This window comes from Capsella rubella, unplaced genomic scaffold (genome assembly GCF_000375325.1).
Source record: "Capsella rubella cultivar Monte Gargano unplaced genomic scaffold, Caprub1_0 scaffold_5, whole genome shotgun sequence".
Classification (NCBI taxonomy): domain Eukaryota; kingdom Viridiplantae; phylum Streptophyta; class Magnoliopsida; order Brassicales; family Brassicaceae; genus Capsella; species Capsella rubella.
Window position 1 is genome coordinate 10,524,143 of NW_006238919.1, and position 17,028 is coordinate 10,541,170.

Below are 17,028 nucleotides of genomic sequence, written 5' to 3' on the forward strand. Positions count from 1 at the left end.
CTATATATATATATATATATATTATCATCTTTTGTCTATGTGCATATTCTTCTTGATGATAATTAACCAAGTTTGGTATATAATTCGAGTTGAAGTTAGAACAAACAGTTGCAAAATATTTCTCACTCATTAAGGAAAGAATCAAACTTATTGTGGATGATATACAATAATCAGATAGAAAAATATAATATATAAGTTAAAAAGAGTGTATAGAGTAGATCGATCCTAGCTAAGGATCAAAACAAGTGGAGACGGAGGAAGAGGAAGTGGTCATGCTGATAAAAGGGAATCCTGATGATGCTGCAACTGTCTTCAAAGGCTTCATGGTCGTCGTCGTCGTCGTCATGGGTAGATATATGGATGATTGCTTACCGAACAAACCCATCGTGGACCAATTGATGCCCTTATAGTAATCTCCCGTTGTCAACTTCATAGTTTCCGATGCTGACGAAATTCCAAGACTTAGTTCAAGATCATTGTGAACATTATATATATATATATATATATATATATATAAAAGAAAGACAACGTTTATTGATGGATGACAAGTAGCTTAAGAGAGCGAGAGAATGCTAGAATTTTGATGAATATGTTAGCTAGCTAGGAGTATGAATTACCTTTAATATGGGCACCAAACTTCATGCCTCCTTCTCCCTTTCCCAACTCATTGTATTTTAATGCTGCTGCGTCCCATCCCCTGTGAATTTGTTGTTTACACACACGTTTAAGAATATTCCAAAGTTACTCACAACACTATATACGAACTCATAATTCATTTTCTTTTTTCTCTTTGGTATAGAATGGTGTTTAATTAATTATATTTCAACCCTATATATATCATATTCCATATGTACTCAGACTACATACGTGTGTAACGAAATATAAAGAAACTCTTGATTAAAGAGAGATTATATAAAATGGGTATACCTGTTTTGAAAGAGATGAATCTGATCATGATGAGTTTTGAATTGGGTGCATTTCTGAAGAGCCAAGCCTTTGTATTTGGAACTTCCTCTTCCGAAACTCGCACTCTCTCGCCTAAGTGTTTGCACGAACTCCACCTTATTTAAATTCTTCATCTATACGTATTAACTTTATTAGGTTAAATTGGATCCATATATATATATATATAAGAATTAATTCGACAAAAATAAACGTATAGAAATCAACCAATCTTCATAACGTAATAATTTATCTATGGTTTAACCTTATCGATGTCATGCCTATAATCATCCACGACGAAGTTGATGTCTGCATCGAGACCACGGAATTTTATAGCAGCTCGGTCGTACGCCCTGATATATGTATATTCACTTATTAATAAGTCAAATTATATGTCTTTATTGTAATCAACAAACTCTAATGTGTATATGTTGACAAAATTAAACAAAAAATATTATATGTTACTTAAGTCTATTGTTTATATCGAATTTTGTTTATACCTTGCTGCTGCGTATGCAGTATCAAACCCGCCTGTTACAAATGAACAATCAAGTGAAGAGGATAAAAAATTAGATTATAAAATGAGCAAGTTGTGTTCAAATTAAACGTGAAAGACACAAGTAACAAACGAAAACATATGTAATGAGCTGTATATAGTATAGTACTCTATGATGTTTTGTCTTTTACAGAGAAAAAATATAGATAGTTGACAAAAAAAAAAAAGGGAAAAGAAAAAAATAAAATAAAATAAACTTTTTTAGCGGTACTTGTTAACAGAAGTTGTCAGACAAAATCTACAAATCAAATTTATCGCAACGATATATATCATAGTTTTCATTACGTATCCATGACTATAAATAGACAAACACACACGTTATCAAAAGTATAGTCACGACCTAATAATTAAAGGAAAAACAAAAAAAAACTGATAAACTTACCCAAATAAACTTGCTTTCCACAATCCCTAATTTTTTTAATCAAAATCCCAAAACCAAATTAGTTAGAGAATAAATAATATAGCAAATAATTAAAAATACTAATTTGATTTTGTTACATTGGTTTTACCAAATATGAGATTCCCAACGACCGGTACGACGGTAAAAAGTGACGCCACGATACTGGGAGCTACGAGACCTTGGTCCTCTTCTACTCTTCTTCACAATTTTGTGTGTATTCCTCTGTAAAGAAGACAGATTCAACCAGTGACTGTCCTCGACCGAGATATCAATATTCCGACGAGCATCAGCCACCGGAAAGAGATCTCCTGTTTCTTTATGAGTAGTAGGAGGAGGAGGAGGAGGAGGAGGAGCGACGTCCTCGTCACGTTTGAGGATTCCAAAAGTGATGAAAGCATCTCCGGCTGCAGAAGCCGTGGAGGAGGATAAGGAGGAGTTAGATTCTTCTTCACCCTTGGTTGAGATCATTAATGGTACTTTCCGATCTTGATCTTCGTCGCATGAAGAAAAGATTTTGAGGTTAAGATCCAACATGGTCGAGTACTCTTGGCTTACAGCAAACGGCGCCGTCGCTCTTTTTTCTCCGGCGAGAGGAGAGAGAGATAGGATAAGTGTCAAAATGAGAGAGAGAGAGAGAGAGAGTTCTAAAAGAGGGAAGAAAAAAAGAACGTGGGACGTGTTCACTGTGAAGGTTGCATTGGATACACTTGCCCTTTATTTGCCTTTTCAACTTTAATTAAAAATAAAACTTGTCTAACTGGTTTTTTTGGTTACAAATGTACTTGCCTTGACGATGTATCGAATAAATAATATGATTTTGTACTACATATTATAAGTTTCCTTTTTGGTTGATTAAATAAGGGAGATAGAGAGAGGGCTTGTACGATGAGTTTTATTTAACACACTTTTTAATGTCTCGTTTTAACTCAACGCGTTAGTACGATGTGAAAACATTTAAACAACAAAAAAAACCAAAAAATTCTGTTGAATAAAAACTCAACAGAATGTAATAAAATTATTTTTAATGAACTCGACCTAATCTTTTTAAAAACGCACATCAAGTAGGGTGAGAGAGTTTAAAGAGTCGACATGAAGATGCCTAATTTAATTACGTATATATACAGAGTACTATCATCTTCTATCCTTCTACTAGGTTAATTAAGGACCTTGTGGTGACGTTGGTTTATCTAATTTTACTACCAACTATAATAGTACTATATTGATGGAGTCATCAACAAGTTTAAGAAAAATTGATAACATCATAAAGAGTTTAAGAAAACATTTTAATTTAATAGTATCGATTAAACAAAAAGTCAAACCTTAAAGAACGTATTTTATTGTGGTTGGTTGGTTGAAGAGTAGTTTATATGCTTTTCTATATAAATCCAAGGGCCAACCATTTCTAATTTATAGTTTATTGGCCGAGGACATTTGTTAATGCATGCTCGAATGTAGAATTATTCTATAAATAGGATTATAGTTTTCTTATTAATTGGCAAGTGTACGTTATTAAGAAGATAGCTCCGTCAATTATAAAGAAATAAACAAAAAGTCAATATCTGAAATTTTCAATATTAACCGAACTTTTATACAATCGTTCAATTTGTCGTTAATTAGTAACATAATTGGATAGTTACCACAAGTATTACATTTGTTGGATACATCATACATACATATGTTGGTAACATAGTTTTGACGAAAACATTTTGAGGAATAATGATGAATTATGCGGTTCGTTATTCCTCCTCTTTTTTTTTTTTTGTAATTAATTAGTGTTTGTATTTGTGTGTGTACATGTGCACGCTTAAAACATATATATTAGTATCACCAAATAAAGAAAATTAATTATTGATTAGGAAACTTTCCTTATTCGTCTATTATTACTTTGCTTTCCCACATAATAATTAAGAAAAGAAAAAACCAAACCGTAAACTATGATGTTCGAGAAACCTTAAACTAGCCGATGAGACGGAAAAATAGATAGGTAACATAACAATAACATGACTAATCATTTTCTATGTTACTACATCTGAAATTTTTGTAATTTTATTTTCTAACATGTTGGTGCTAACGAATTGCTAGTATATAAGAATTGTAATATCTGTTTATAAATTACGAAAATATATGAAACACACAATCGGGTCATCAAACATTAATTAGTTTCTTGCTAGTAAAAGAAAAAGAAAAAAACAAATCTTTATAATAAATATCATTTTGGCATATAGCGAAAACAATTATTGATAGATAGGTCTCTCGTGTGATTCCAAACGTGCCAAGATATGAAAAACACATCTAACGGTCAGGGATTTTAGGATACTAATTATATCTTCCCACGTGTGAAATGTGAAATCACATGTCATTTTGTTTCTCTGTGTCGTCGTCATTTTACGAATCACGACAAATCCTTTTTTTTTTTTTGGCCAAGAACAACTCTTTTCCATTTAAATTAAAGATTTCGATATACGGATAACTTTAGAGAGACCGACAGTTTTTTTTAAGTTTTTTTTTAAAGAAAATGAAAGTATTTTCTCATCTCCGATAGTAATAAATTTACGACAACTAAAATTTCGTGAGAATTGATGATTTTTAGGTTATGGTTGATCTATAAGATGGAGAAACTAATTGCATTTTCATCCTATTTCTTCTCCAACTCTTTGTGGATCTTCTTTTTCGTGTATAATCTCCTCTGCCATGTCATATCAAAAGCTTATTTCAAGATATCATATTTTTAGACACATTCTATTCTTCTTAGTATAATTATTTTTTTAATCTTCTCTTTTATATTTCACAAAAAACCATTTATGAAAAAAAAAATATCTTTGATATGTATAATAAGAGTTTTACCACTATATAAATGTTTTTTTTTGGAAGTAATTTTCTAAACCTAGTTGTGGATTGTGGTATTTAAAAGAAAAGAAACATATTAAAACAAAGTACATATATATTTTTTGACTAACTCATTTTATTAAGGACTATATTTTTGAAAGAAACTGTAGACAAATCATTAGAGATATATTCAAACTATCCTTACAGTTTCGTTTCCTCAAGAGTGCGAATGGATCTTCGATACCAAAATAATTGGAGGAACAGGAAGATAATATAGACCACAACATAAACTAAACTATATATATGTAGTAAGTACAAAATAAAATAAAAAGAATTGATAAAATGTGTTATGGTCAATGAGTGAATAAAAAAAAAGATAGAATAAAAGAGAGAAAGAGGAGGGTGTGATGTTTACACGTTAATTTAGGTCCCAAACACAAAGGATATATGGGTCCAATAATATTATTTGCCAACTACTCACTCTCTCTAATTGAGAAGAAGAAGAAGAAAGAAAGAAGAAAGAGAGAGATGAAAAAACCTTAAATGGAGACAGAGGGACAGTGGAAGGTTACGTCAATTGTCACATAATTCAACCACTCACCCTCCAAAAATCTTTTCGTTCTAATAATTCTTTTTCTCTTTTTTATTTATTTATTTATTTATATGATTGATGATAGATAGATTTCATGATAAGTTGGTTCTCTAATCCCAGCCGTCAGTTTTTATTTATTCTAAGCAATGTTTTTATAAAAAGATTTTTTTAAGGAATCTTGCCCTTTCCTTATTTGGTAAGACTACAATAAAATATCTCTCCCTGTTCCTTGTGGTCGTTCCTAGCAATATGGGTAAACACAAGGTAACCTTTTCTTTTTCTTACTTTACTTTATTTACATAACTTGCAGTGCACAAATAATCCATGATAATCTATTTTGAAGTAACCTACACTTCAAAGTTTATTACACTCAAGCCTTGACGTACTGCTCTCATTTCTTTCTATGGTTGTATAAGCTATGTTCTCGTTATAATATATTAACGTCGTTTCATATATGCAAAAACAAGAGAGAGTCATATATATACAGAGTTTTACTCCCGATGAGGGGGTTAATTTCGTGCTTTTTAACTGTGCACTTGTGTTTATTGTTTTCAAACTTTCAACATTTAATCAACACATGAATTTCATTTATTGGTTGCACAACTTGGCCCAAATTTTTTGACTAAAAACTTTTTGTTGAAGTCTTTATATTAAGCTAGCTTGTGACTTTTGAAACATATAGCTGAAAAAACTCATACTTACTTTGTTGGCTCAAATAATTAAAAAAAAAAAACGAATTAAGATGTATAGGAACACAGGGTTCTGAAACCACTAACATATAATTTAAGCATTTTCTCATTAATTCGTCTTTTCCCCACATTATTTCTTTCAACACATATGTACATACAGTATTTTGTTTAATTCCAATATCCGTTTTGTGTAGTTAAATTTTTTTTTTTTTTTTTTTTTTGCTAACGGGTAAATATCATATATAATGAAAGGGGTTCGGATTTACATAATGAAAACCTAGAGTTTTGGTTGCTTTGGCAAAAAGATAGAAAAAACAAGGAAGCAACAAGAAATACACAAAAGATCAGCTACTGAGTGAAACTTAAATTTAACCTAAGTATAGTTGTTGGAACCAAATTCTGAGAACAAAGAGGTACCCTATGATATAGATTAATTCGTACGTGGGAGCAGATAAATTTACGTTTGTAGGTATATCAAAAACGTTATCTAAAATCAGCTCTAGTGTTTGTAATTATTCTCTGACGCTAAAATTGAATGTGAGAAAAACGAAACAAAGGAGGTTGCTGAGATTAATAAATAGTATGACGCTGGTTGGGTAGAACAGAACAGGCGTATTATTATTAACAAGGGGACGATAGAGAAACGAGTGGGAAAGGCATGAAGCACGTTATAAGATTTAATAATGGTGGATTCAACTTCAACCCAACCATATTCTTTCATGATTGATTGATTGATCTGTTTTTTTTTTTTCTTTTTTCTTGTTGTTGTTGTTGTTCACAATCTTGAAAAGAAAAAGAAAAAGAAAAAGAAAATGTTTTTTTTTTGTTTTTGTTTTAACGTTTTCGGTTTTAATGGTTGACGCACATATGAATGTGATGTCGGAACAGTTTCGAGTGACGTGGTGGCTTCCCCTCCTCGCTTCTCATGCCTCCAAGTTGCTTCCGTTGAAACGACGGTAATGCCCCTCTTGATATAATAAACATGTGCTCTTTTAAAGTCTTAAATAAACTATAGCTCTCTGCACCGTTTTAGTGTTCAGTTCTTAGATTCGTTTTTTGCTATAGCCTATAGAAGAATGTGACTTGTGAGTATATATATATATGGTTTCTATTCAAGAATCAAGATAGATTCTGATTCTTCTAGTTCTAAGAAACGTATTGTGTTTCTATTTTTATTTTTGTCACAATCTGGTATCGAGAAACAACTGAATAATTCTGATTAAAAGACGTCTCTCATCTCTTGTCCAACAAAAAAAAGAAAATACATCTATATATCATCTGTGCAGATACATTTTTATATATACACGTTAAGACATGTAGTCTATCACAAACATCTGTATATTTTTGACGGAACGCATTTCCATAAAGATTTTTCTTTAAACATGTTAATCTGATTGTTGAAATATTGTTGAACTAGAAGTGATTGCTGAATTTTTTTTTTTTTTTTTTAAATGAAGAATCGACAAATCCTGGATCAGAATTAAAACAAATGTTCGTTGTTGAGTATCTTTATAGTGTGGCAGTACACAACGAGAATACTCTGATCCATTCCAATTTTAACAGTTTATTATGCTGGATTTAATGTTGCTTTGAAAGTTTATTTTCGTCTTTATTTCGTCCATCATTATTATACTCTAAAGTTATGCCGCCATGTCAGGACAGTTTTAAAGGAATTGGTTACATATCTATGTTCCATTGATATACTCTTACACTTGTCTTGATTTATATAAGAAATTATTTATATTTTTAAAACATATATACGTCAGAGACGTTCGTAATGTCTCTTTATAGAATCACGTATTGGTATAACTAATCCTAAAACTTAAAAGTTATATTAAAAAAGAAAGACTAATACATCTTTTATATTAAAAAATACATATTTTATATATATTGTTCAATGGTTTTAATCCCATTTCATATAAGATTTTTGGATACTAAACAACCTTTTTGAGATGTAGATAGACAATACAAACACATAAATTATTTAAACTTAATATTTCATAAATATCACGAGGAGACATATCACTTAATTATATATGACAAAATCATATTAGTAATAAAATTATAGGTATATTTGATTTAACTATATGTTCTGATACCTTACTATGTTTACAGTATAATTAATCCAAAAAAACTAACTCAAAATAAAAAGATTGCTACATCTTTAAAATATTGCTCTCATAGATTTTTATTTCAATCACTCTAAAATATTTAGACTCTAATATTATGATATAATAGTAGTATTGTATCTTTTGGATTATATATCGACCTATATATTTGATATACATTTATGTAGTCACGATAAATATATACACGTAATGTATTTTGATAGTATCCCTTAGATCAAACACTCTAGATCTAAGATAATCGATTTGATCATCTAGATATAAGATTATCACAGTGTGATATATGCCCAACTTGTGAGCGAGACATGTAATGCTTGGTTGATTCAATCGACTTCTAAAGGTTCTATATCATATGGTTGTCACTGCCTCACTGGTCAGTCATATATGCCCACAAGATAAGAGCCTAGACCAGCACAAAACAAGAGCTACTATGATAATTTCTTATTTTTGGGTAACATTTGTGACCTCATCTATCCAAATTAAAGTTAAAAGTAACAGCAGGCTAACTCCTCTCTAACATAACCTTTGCCAACAAAAGCTGTGTTGTCTGAATTAGATCTCAAAACGATGTTAAATTGGCATCTTCCAAATTTTATAAAAAACAATGCTTATTTGGGGGCAATATGTCAAATAATTAAAATTTGGGACGAGAGTGGAAACTATTGATCTTTTGGGGTAACATTTGAAATAGGTGTGGAGAAAAATGGCTCCTCTGCAAAGATTTGTTTTTTTTTTTTTAATAGTATTTTTCGTTTTTTCTTTTTCACAACGTCATTCTCTCCGGACGGCCATCTTTCGGATTTCCCCAAATTTCGCGAAATCGAATTGTTTGTACTACCACAAACCTAAAATTTTCTTACTTTGATTTGGTGGTGGGAAACAATGGACGATTATACAAGAGAGATGATGGATCTCAAGACCTTGGTCACTCGAACCCTCGAGAAGAAAGGTGTTCTCGCTAAGATCCGGGTAACTTTTTTTTTTTAATTTATATCTCTTGCTGCGATTCCTCCAGTTTCTGCGCCCATACATTACTCGGGTGCTTCAAATTTTCGCAGATATTGGTGTGGGAGACGAGTACAGAGGAGATATTAGTTTGAAATAGCTTACATTTCTAGGGTTCCTGCTTTCAGATTGAAATGTTCGACTTTTGTTAATTTGCTTATGCATCTGGAATCTTGATACTTTTCATGTAAATTTCCCAATTGCCTTGTACTGTCAATGTGAACTTAACTGGCAGCTGTATTGTAAAGTTGCTGTTTTTTTTTTCTTTTTCTTTCTATACTTCAGCTAAGAGTTTAGTTGCTTCTGTAGGCTGAGCTCCGTGCAAGTGTGTTTGAGGCAATTGAAGAAGAGGATAAAGTCATAGAGAACAATGAAGGTCTCCCTCCAGCTTTGTTGGGAAGCTGTAACGATCGTGCAAGGCAGCTTCATGCTTCTCCTTCAGGTTTTTCTCACTAGTTTTTGCCTGTATTACTCTTCTCTTTTATCATTTGCATCTTGTCTTGGACAACTTTGTTTGATTTACAAGCCTGCCATGCTTTGTTAATACTCAATAACTATTGGCTTGTTCACAATGTGACCCCTTTCTTGTTGATATCGTATCAACAACGAACTTTGCTTTCTCTCATGCCTAAACATTATGAACATTGAGGTTTCGTGCAGTTAAGTAGGTAATCTTTGATCACTGCAGGCAGGTTACTATCTGCGTTGATTTGTGAATACTTGGACTGGGCACAACTAAATCATACTCTCAAAGTGTATCAACCAGAAAGCAATGTGGTAATCAACAATATTCTTTTTCTTTGATTTTAAATTTATATTTCATTAAATATTATGAATGGAACTTTTCTCACTTATCTGGTGATCTGCATTCCGCCTGAAAACCTATGCATAGCCAAAAGATTCGTGGAAATCTGAGCTGCGCGACTTTAGTAGCAGCAATGGTTTTGAGCTCAACAGAAATGGAGATAGTGGACCTCTCCTTCTGGATGTACTTGAAGGATTCTTGAAGTTTGAGGTATGTTTTTCTTTGCTACCCCTGTGAATTTCTGCAGCAAAGTGGAGAACTGAATTTTTCTATCTACAACCTCTTCTATTGGTTTAAAAGCTTTTACTACCATACTTCAGGAATTACAATAACCACCTGTAGTATGTGATTTCTGGGTTGTAATTTTTTCAGTTCCTGTTCTATAAGTGTTGATGACCAATTCAAGTTGGTTAGACTCAAGCTTTGCAAACACCAACTTACATAAAATCTTGGTACTTTGTACTTGCTACCTCCCACTTTTCCAAGAAATAAAGTGTCATATCCATGATCAGAATTATTTAGAAATTTGAAAAACAAGTGTAGCAAATTGCCAGCCTTGAGTTCTATTAACATCCAAGGATTAATGTTTCCATCCTCTTACAGTATAGCTATTATCATCTTCTTCTTTTTTTGCTATATGCTCCTCAGGTTTAGTGATCAACAGTTTTTGTAATGATTTTTTTCTTCAGAGCATGACGCAGGGCACAGGTGGTAGTTCAAGGAGAGAGTCAGAAACAGAGTCATCATCAAGCCTTGAGTCCAGAAATCCTCCTCGCAGATCATCTGCTTCTGATAGCTTACCTCCTCAACGAAGGTACACGCTTATCTCCAACACCATGCATTGCCAAATCAAAGTTTTTTTTTCTTACTCTTCCATGTTGCTTATGAGTCTGAAATGGTTGATTTACATATCTTAAATAATGGCAGGCCGGTTTCTTCATCTCAAGGATCAGGTTAGTCATCATTTCCCTATTATTTTGAAGTATTAGTTGAAACATATATGATTCATGATTTTTCATACGAAATAAATTCAAGAAGATTTATTTATTTTTAGATAGAAGAGCCGGGTTGTCTGCTTCTGGGTACAGAAAAGACGAATTCAATTGGAGACACGGTAATCAAGATGCACATGAAGAGGTATTGAGAGCTTCGGCAGCGCTGGAAAATCTTCAGCTCGATAGGAAAACTCGGAACTTAACATCGTCTTGGAGGTAAGCTTTCAAGGCTCTTATGATGAACTGAAAAGCAGATTGAAATGAGAAACAAGCTGTGGTAAATCTGATCCATGGGGCTTGGTTGTGTTGTAGGAATGTGAGGGATGGAGCAAATGAAGAAGAAGGGAGAGACTGATTTAGGGTTTGGACAAAAAAATTCAGCCGCTGGATTAGATAATGGTTTGTGTACGTGAGTGATATATATGTTCTCTATTTGCAACTGCATTTTCATTAGCTTCTTTGTTTTCGCTGAACATCTGTCTCCGTTAGAACTTTGGTTGTCCCTAAAAACAAAATGAATCAGTTAAAAAGTTTTATTCTGAGTTGTTTTTGGGAAGAGAAGAGTTCACAAAGAAAGCACAATGTGGGTTGCAACTTGTTTAACTAGCAGTTGAGAATGCACTTCTTTTTATCTGTGTTTCTCAATGGTCGTCCAAAAATTTATGTCTCTAGTGAGTTCCTCTCTTTGTTGTCAATAGTGTAGAAATTTCAAAGTCATTAATCTCATTCTCTGCTATATGCAATATTTTTTTTAAGTTAATGTTCTCAATTTTCACTTGGATCCAAACATATTTATTTTTAATCCAATAATGTTTTTAATTTTTGTTTGGATTCAAAATTTCAGTAGAAATAACTTTCTTGGCTAAATTTAAGAGTAAAAAAAGTCACTGGTTTTTCAAATTTATAAACCATAAGATAATAAAAATGTTACCAAACAGAAAGTAAAAAATGTTTGAGATTTTTTTTTTGTGTTTCGTATTAATTGATGTTGTAAATTTGTTAATATGGATATTTGAACTTTTTCCCTTGTAAAATGTTGTGATCTTCTTCTTCTCACTCTCTCTTCAGTCTTCTCTTCTTCGTTTAAAGTTTTAAAATAAAGAACCCCGAGAAGCCACTCTGGCTGACGCAGCTCAACTCTTCTCTCCGAACGGCATTTTCAAATTCTCCGGTGACCAAATCCCGATTGCGCTAAGAGGGATCTGACCTTCAAATTTGGCAGTGGGAAACAATGGACGATTATACAAGAGAGATGATGGATCTCAAGACCTTGGTCACTCGAACCCTTGAGAAGAAAGGTGTTCTCGCTAAGATCCGGGTAACTTTTTCTTTCTTTTTTCTTTTTGTCTTTCTCTTGCCAATACATTTTGTTCGGATGCCTCAAATTTTTAGCACAACATTCTTTTGTGCAGAGAAGAAATTAGCTTGAAGTACATTAACTGCTTCTTTTTTGTTTGTTAGGGTTCGTGCTTTTAGATCTTTGCTTAGTGGATCTGACGTCTTTGACATATTCTCGATGTTGTTGTTTACTTATGCATCTGAATTCCCCAAGTTTGTATCCTAATTTGAAGTCTGAGTCTGTTAAAATGGTGTAATCTGATATTTGAGTTGCTTCTGTAGGCTGAGCTCCGTGCAAGTGTGTTTGAGGCAATCGAAGAAGAGGACAGAGTCATAGAGAACAATGAAGGACTCCCTCCAGCTTTGTTGGGAAGCTGTAATGATCGTGCAAGGCAGCTTCATGCTTCTCCTTCAGGTTTTTCTCACTAGTTTTTGCATGTACTACTCTTCTCTATTATCTTTTGATTTTTTTCTCTGTGAATGGTTTGGTTCTACATGGCAAGTCTTTTTTGTTTGATTCATAACCTTGCCATGCTTTCTTGATACTTAGAATTATTGGCTCTCTTTTTTTTTTTTTTTTCAAAATGTGTCTCCTTTTTTTTTTTTTGAGGAGGTCATCTTCATCAATTTATAAATGTTAAAATGCAGGCAGGTTGCTATCTGCATTGATTTGTGAATATTTGGACTGGGCGCAACTAAAGCACACCCTCAAAGTTTACCAACCAGAATGCAATTTGGTAATCAATATATATTTGTTTCTTTGATTTTCTAGTATTTAAGTTAAAAGTAGGCTGAAGATGAACTTTCTAACTGATGTTGTGATCTGCATTCTGCCTGAAAACCTATGCAAAGGCAAAAGATTCTTGGAAGTCTGAGGTACGTGACTTTAGTAGCAACAATGTTTATGAGCTCACCAGAAATGGAGATAGACCGCTTCTTCTGGATGTTCTTCAAGGATTCTTGAAGTTCGAGGTATTTATTTCTTCTGTTTTTCCCTGTGAAGATGTTTGCAGCAAAGAGGAAATCTGATTTTACTACCTATCCCTTGTTTTCTCTGTTTACAAGCTTGACAACGTACTTATTAGAAATTACAATAGTCCAGCTATGGTAGGTGATTTCCGAGCGTTAAGTGTTATCAAATCCTATTCTTTAAGTGAAGATGACCATACATCTTGGTTACATCTAAGCTTTACAAATACCAAATTACATAAAATCTTGTTATATTGTACTCAAGACCTCTCACTTTTTCCAAGTAAATAAAGTGTCTTACTCGATATCAAATTTTTTCAGAGATATGAAAAACAAGTTCGGTAAGTTGCAAGCCTCAAGTTATTGTCACATCCAAGGATTATGTTTCCATTCTCTAATAGTAAAACCATTTTAATTTGTCTGCTGTATACTCCTCAGATTTAGTCATCTAACATTTTTTCTTAAATGATTTTTACTTCAGAACATGACGCAGGTCATGGGCGGTAGTTCAATGAGAGAGTGTGAAACGGAGTCCTCATCAAGCCTCGACTCCAGAAATCCTCCTCGCAGATCATCTGATAGCTTACTACCTCAACGAAGGTAACTCCAAATTCATTGTTTTGCCATATCAAAGATGTTTAATCTTCCATGTTGCTTATGAGTCTGGCATGCTTAATTAAAATGGGCAGGCCGGTTTCTGCATCTCAAGCATCTGGAACCACTACCTCTGGGTACAGAAATGACGAATACAATTGGAGATACGACAGTGAAGATATGCCGGAAGAGGTGATGAAAGCTTCGACGGCACTGGAAAATCTTCAGCTGGACAGGAAAACTCGGAATTTAACATCATCTTGGAGGTAAGCTTCAAGATTCTTCACTCTTCTTATATCCTATATATACCTTACAAGTTGAGGAATGTGATAGTCTGATCCATTGGGTTTTGGCTGTGGTTCAGGAATGCTGGGGATGGATCAAGTGAAGAAGAAGGGAAAGATTGATCAAACGCTTATCAGCTTGTGAATTAGTAGTACATACGTTGATATATATATAATATTTGTGTGTGTATGGTTTGTTTGCGTCTTTGTTTATGTATGTTTTTAAATGTTGCAACTGGTTTCTTTATTACGCCTTTTGTCTGTGGTTGTGTTGTCTCTCAAAAGAAATCTGTTTGACAAAGCTCTTGGAAAAAGTAAGACTATCGACCAGTTATATTTGTCCTCACAAAGAGAATAAAACATTGCCCCAGTTAAGTCGTTAATCTAAACCTTTTCTGTATAACAAACGCAAGACTTTGACAAATTTTAGTGTCATAACATCGAAAAAATAAAATTAAAACTAATATTGGCAAATTAATTCACCAATAGATTAATGTTTTATCTCATTAACTTTAATTTCGTATTTTTTTTTCAATTTTTTTGGTAGCAAACAAATAAAAATAAAGACAAAAACAAGGAGCAGAGTGTTTAGGGTTTTAAAGCATTCGTATTTGTTTTCTGCTTTTCCTCATTAGTCTCTCTCTCTCTCTCTCTGAAACTACTCCAGTCACTCTATCCCGGCGTCGCCTCAATTCTCAGTGTCTCTCTCCGGTAAGTCATGACTAGCTTTCGTTCTTTCAACCTTTGTTGAATCCCTCTCTTCTATCCATTTGCTTAGTTTCAGTCTCTCGTTCCTGCGAAATATAATCGCCATTGCCTTAACTTTTTCCGACCCTATGTATGCTTTTTTTATCTTTAGTCTCTTGAAAGTTTTAGCCTTTTTGTTAATTGCTACTGCTCTTACTCTCTTGTTGTATCTGCTACTGTTGAAGCCATGGAAGCTCGGATTTTGCAGTCTTCTTCTGCCTGCTTTTCGTCTCTTGACACTGTGAATCGACACCTTTTCTCCTCTGTGTCATCACCAAGACCACTCTCCGTCAGCTTTTCTCAGAAGACGACTAGGGTATCTCGTGTTATATCCATGTCCAAGAAAGATGATGACACTGATAGTCTCACTTACAAAGATTCTGGTGTTGATATCGATGCTGGGACTGAGCTTGTTAAACGTATAGCGAAGATGGCTCCTGGAATTGGCGGATTCGGTGGTCTCTTTCCACTAGGTACATATATCTATCTTTAAAACTTCAAAATTTCACCTGGATGTTGAAAGTTTCCGTCTTCTAATGAATGAGTGTGTGTGGCTTTGTTTGAGCAGGTGATGATTATCTCGTAGCTGGTACGGATGGTGTAGGAACGAAACTGAAATTGGCATTTGAGACTGGAATTCATGACACCATTGGAATCGACTTGGTAAAGATATTGTCTTTTTGTTTGTGTTTTATTTATGTTAGTCCCCAAACAAATCCTCATTGTTTTGCTTTTTTTACAGGTTGCTATGAGTGTGAATGATATTATTACTTCTGGTGCAAAACCTCTGTTTTTCCTAGATTACTTTGCTACTAGTCGTCTTGATGTAGACCTTGCAGAAAAGGTACCATTGCTTCATCTCTTTCCCCTTTAGTTTGAGCATGCTTTAGGACTTGATGTTGATGTGTGCTTGTTTCCAGGTCATTAAAGGGATTGTTGAAGGTTGTCGGCAATCGGAATGTGCTCTCTTAGGAGGAGAGGTATGTGTTATAGTTGCACTCAATTGCAGATTCAGAAAATGTAGTTTACGCATCTTTCCATAATTTTCCTTTTGGCTCTTTTTAGACTGCAGAGATGCCTGGCTTTTATGCAGAAGGCGAGTACGATCTCAGTGGGTTTGCAGTAGGCATAGTAAAAAAAGATGCTGTTATCAACGGAAAAAACATTGTTGCTGGAGATGTTCTTATTGGCCTCCCCTCTAGTGGCGTTCATTCCAATGGTTTCTCTTTAGTAAGAAGGTAAAAGGTTTGCGATAGTCGAGAATTTAATCTTTTGATTTCATGCCACTTAACCACATTCCAATGGGCATCGAAATTGTTCCAGGGTATTGGCTCGAAGCAATCTTTCGCTGAATGATGCACTTCCAGGTGGATCAAGTACACTTGGTGAAGCTCTAATGGCACCCACTGTCATTTATGTAAAACAGGTTGGTTTTCTTGTCAACAGAAATTTCTATAATTACATTTGTAACAGTTTTATGACTTTCTCTCTGTCTCTCTCTCTGCTATTCACAGGTGCTTGACATAATCAGTAGAGGAGGAGTGAAGGGGATAGCTCATATAACAGGTGGAGGTTTCACAGACAACATTCCCCGAGTCTTCCCTGATGGTTTGGGTGCTGTTATTAACACTGATGCTTGGGAACTTCCACCTTTGTTCAAATGGATCCAGCAGGTAATGGAAGAGGAGATAATCATAGATACCCTGAACAGAACGATTGTTTATTCTTGAAAATGTTTGATTGTTTTCTGGTTTATTATTTAGTCTGGGAGAATAGAAGACAGTGAGATGAGAAGGACGTTTAATCTGGGAATAGGGATGGTTATGGTGGTTACTCCAGAGGCGGCTTCGCGAATACTACAAGAAGCCAAGGATGGGGACTATGTCGCCTATCGCGTAGGAGAGGTTATAAATGGTGAAGGAGTAAGCTATCAGTAGAATGCTGCGTGTACTTCTGTGTTTTTGTTTCCCACAGTTCTTAAGAATGAGTCCACTTTTAAGAAGTAATTGTGTACCGGGTTTTATGAGGTTACAAACCATGAGATAAGGCATTTTTGAGAACGTCATGTATCATGTTCAAATGTTATGATAACATAACCAATGTACTTGGTATGAGTTTAAGCTCATGGTTGCACTTTGTATGTTGAAGGAAATTTTATTC

General features: G+C 33.9%; 4 protein-coding genes across 6 annotated transcripts; 3 read left to right on the plus strand and 1 right to left on the minus strand.

The window, feature by feature from the left end:
• Positions 1–108: 108 nt before the first annotated feature.
• Positions 109–2,555, minus strand: LOC17886762 (AP2-like ethylene-responsive transcription factor SMZ). Of its 2 annotated transcripts, none has more exons than XM_006292253.2 (7): positions 2,008–2,555; positions 1,881–1,906; positions 1,443–1,473; positions 1,208–1,295; positions 928–1,079; positions 618–697; positions 109–444 (listed from the first exon to the last, which is right to left on the minus strand). In XM_006292253.2, exons 1-7 carry the CDS (start codon positions 2,430–2,432, stop codon positions 230–232), a joined length of 1,017 nt encoding a protein of 338 aa, XP_006292315.1. In that variant the 5' UTR covers positions 2,433–2,555; the 3' UTR covers positions 109–229. The 2 variants fall into 2 exon arrangements, with proteins under 2 accessions (XP_006292315.1, XP_023638665.1); XM_023782897.1 differs by having other exon boundaries at positions 109–488; positions 617–697.
• A 6,327-nt stretch (positions 2,556–8,882) lies between these two features.
• LOC17884795 (protein TONNEAU 1a) lies at positions 8,883–11,512 on the plus strand. The gene is made up of 8 exons (XM_006291639.2): positions 8,883–9,100; positions 9,446–9,578; positions 9,825–9,913; positions 10,029–10,151; positions 10,631–10,755; positions 10,869–10,894; positions 10,996–11,152; positions 11,249–11,512. The coding sequence occupies exons 1-8, from the start codon at positions 9,014–9,016 to the stop codon at positions 11,289–11,291; spliced, it is 783 nt and encodes a 260-aa protein (XP_006291701.1). The 5' UTR covers positions 8,883–9,013; the 3' UTR covers positions 11,292–11,512.
• A 437-nt stretch (positions 11,513–11,949) lies between these two features.
• Positions 11,950–14,435, plus strand: LOC17885583 (protein TONNEAU 1b). Of its 2 annotated transcripts, none has more exons than XM_023782804.1 (7): positions 11,950–12,254; positions 12,557–12,689; positions 12,923–13,011; positions 13,127–13,246; positions 13,737–13,843; positions 13,933–14,103; positions 14,202–14,435. In XM_023782804.1, the coding sequence occupies exons 1-7, from the start codon at positions 12,168–12,170 to the stop codon at positions 14,242–14,244; spliced, it is 750 nt and encodes a 249-aa protein (XP_023638572.1). In that variant the 5' UTR covers positions 11,950–12,167; the 3' UTR covers positions 14,245–14,435. The 2 variants fall into 2 exon arrangements, with proteins under 2 accessions (XP_023638572.1, XP_006291724.1); XM_006291662.2 differs by having other exon boundaries at positions 11,952–12,254; positions 13,725–13,843.
• Positions 14,436–14,724: 289 nt separating this feature from the next.
• Positions 14,725–16,993, plus strand: LOC17885281 (phosphoribosylformylglycinamidine cyclo-ligase, chloroplastic). Its single transcript, XM_006292869.2, has 9 exons — positions 14,725–14,832; positions 15,054–15,341; positions 15,437–15,531; positions 15,611–15,712; positions 15,789–15,848; positions 15,934–16,106; positions 16,192–16,294; positions 16,383–16,541; positions 16,632–16,993. The coding sequence occupies exons 2-9, from the start codon at positions 15,056–15,058 to the stop codon at positions 16,803–16,805; spliced, it is 1,152 nt and encodes a 383-aa protein (XP_006292931.1). The 5' UTR covers positions 14,725–14,832; positions 15,054–15,055; the 3' UTR covers positions 16,806–16,993.
• Positions 16,994–17,028: the final 35 nt, after the last annotated feature.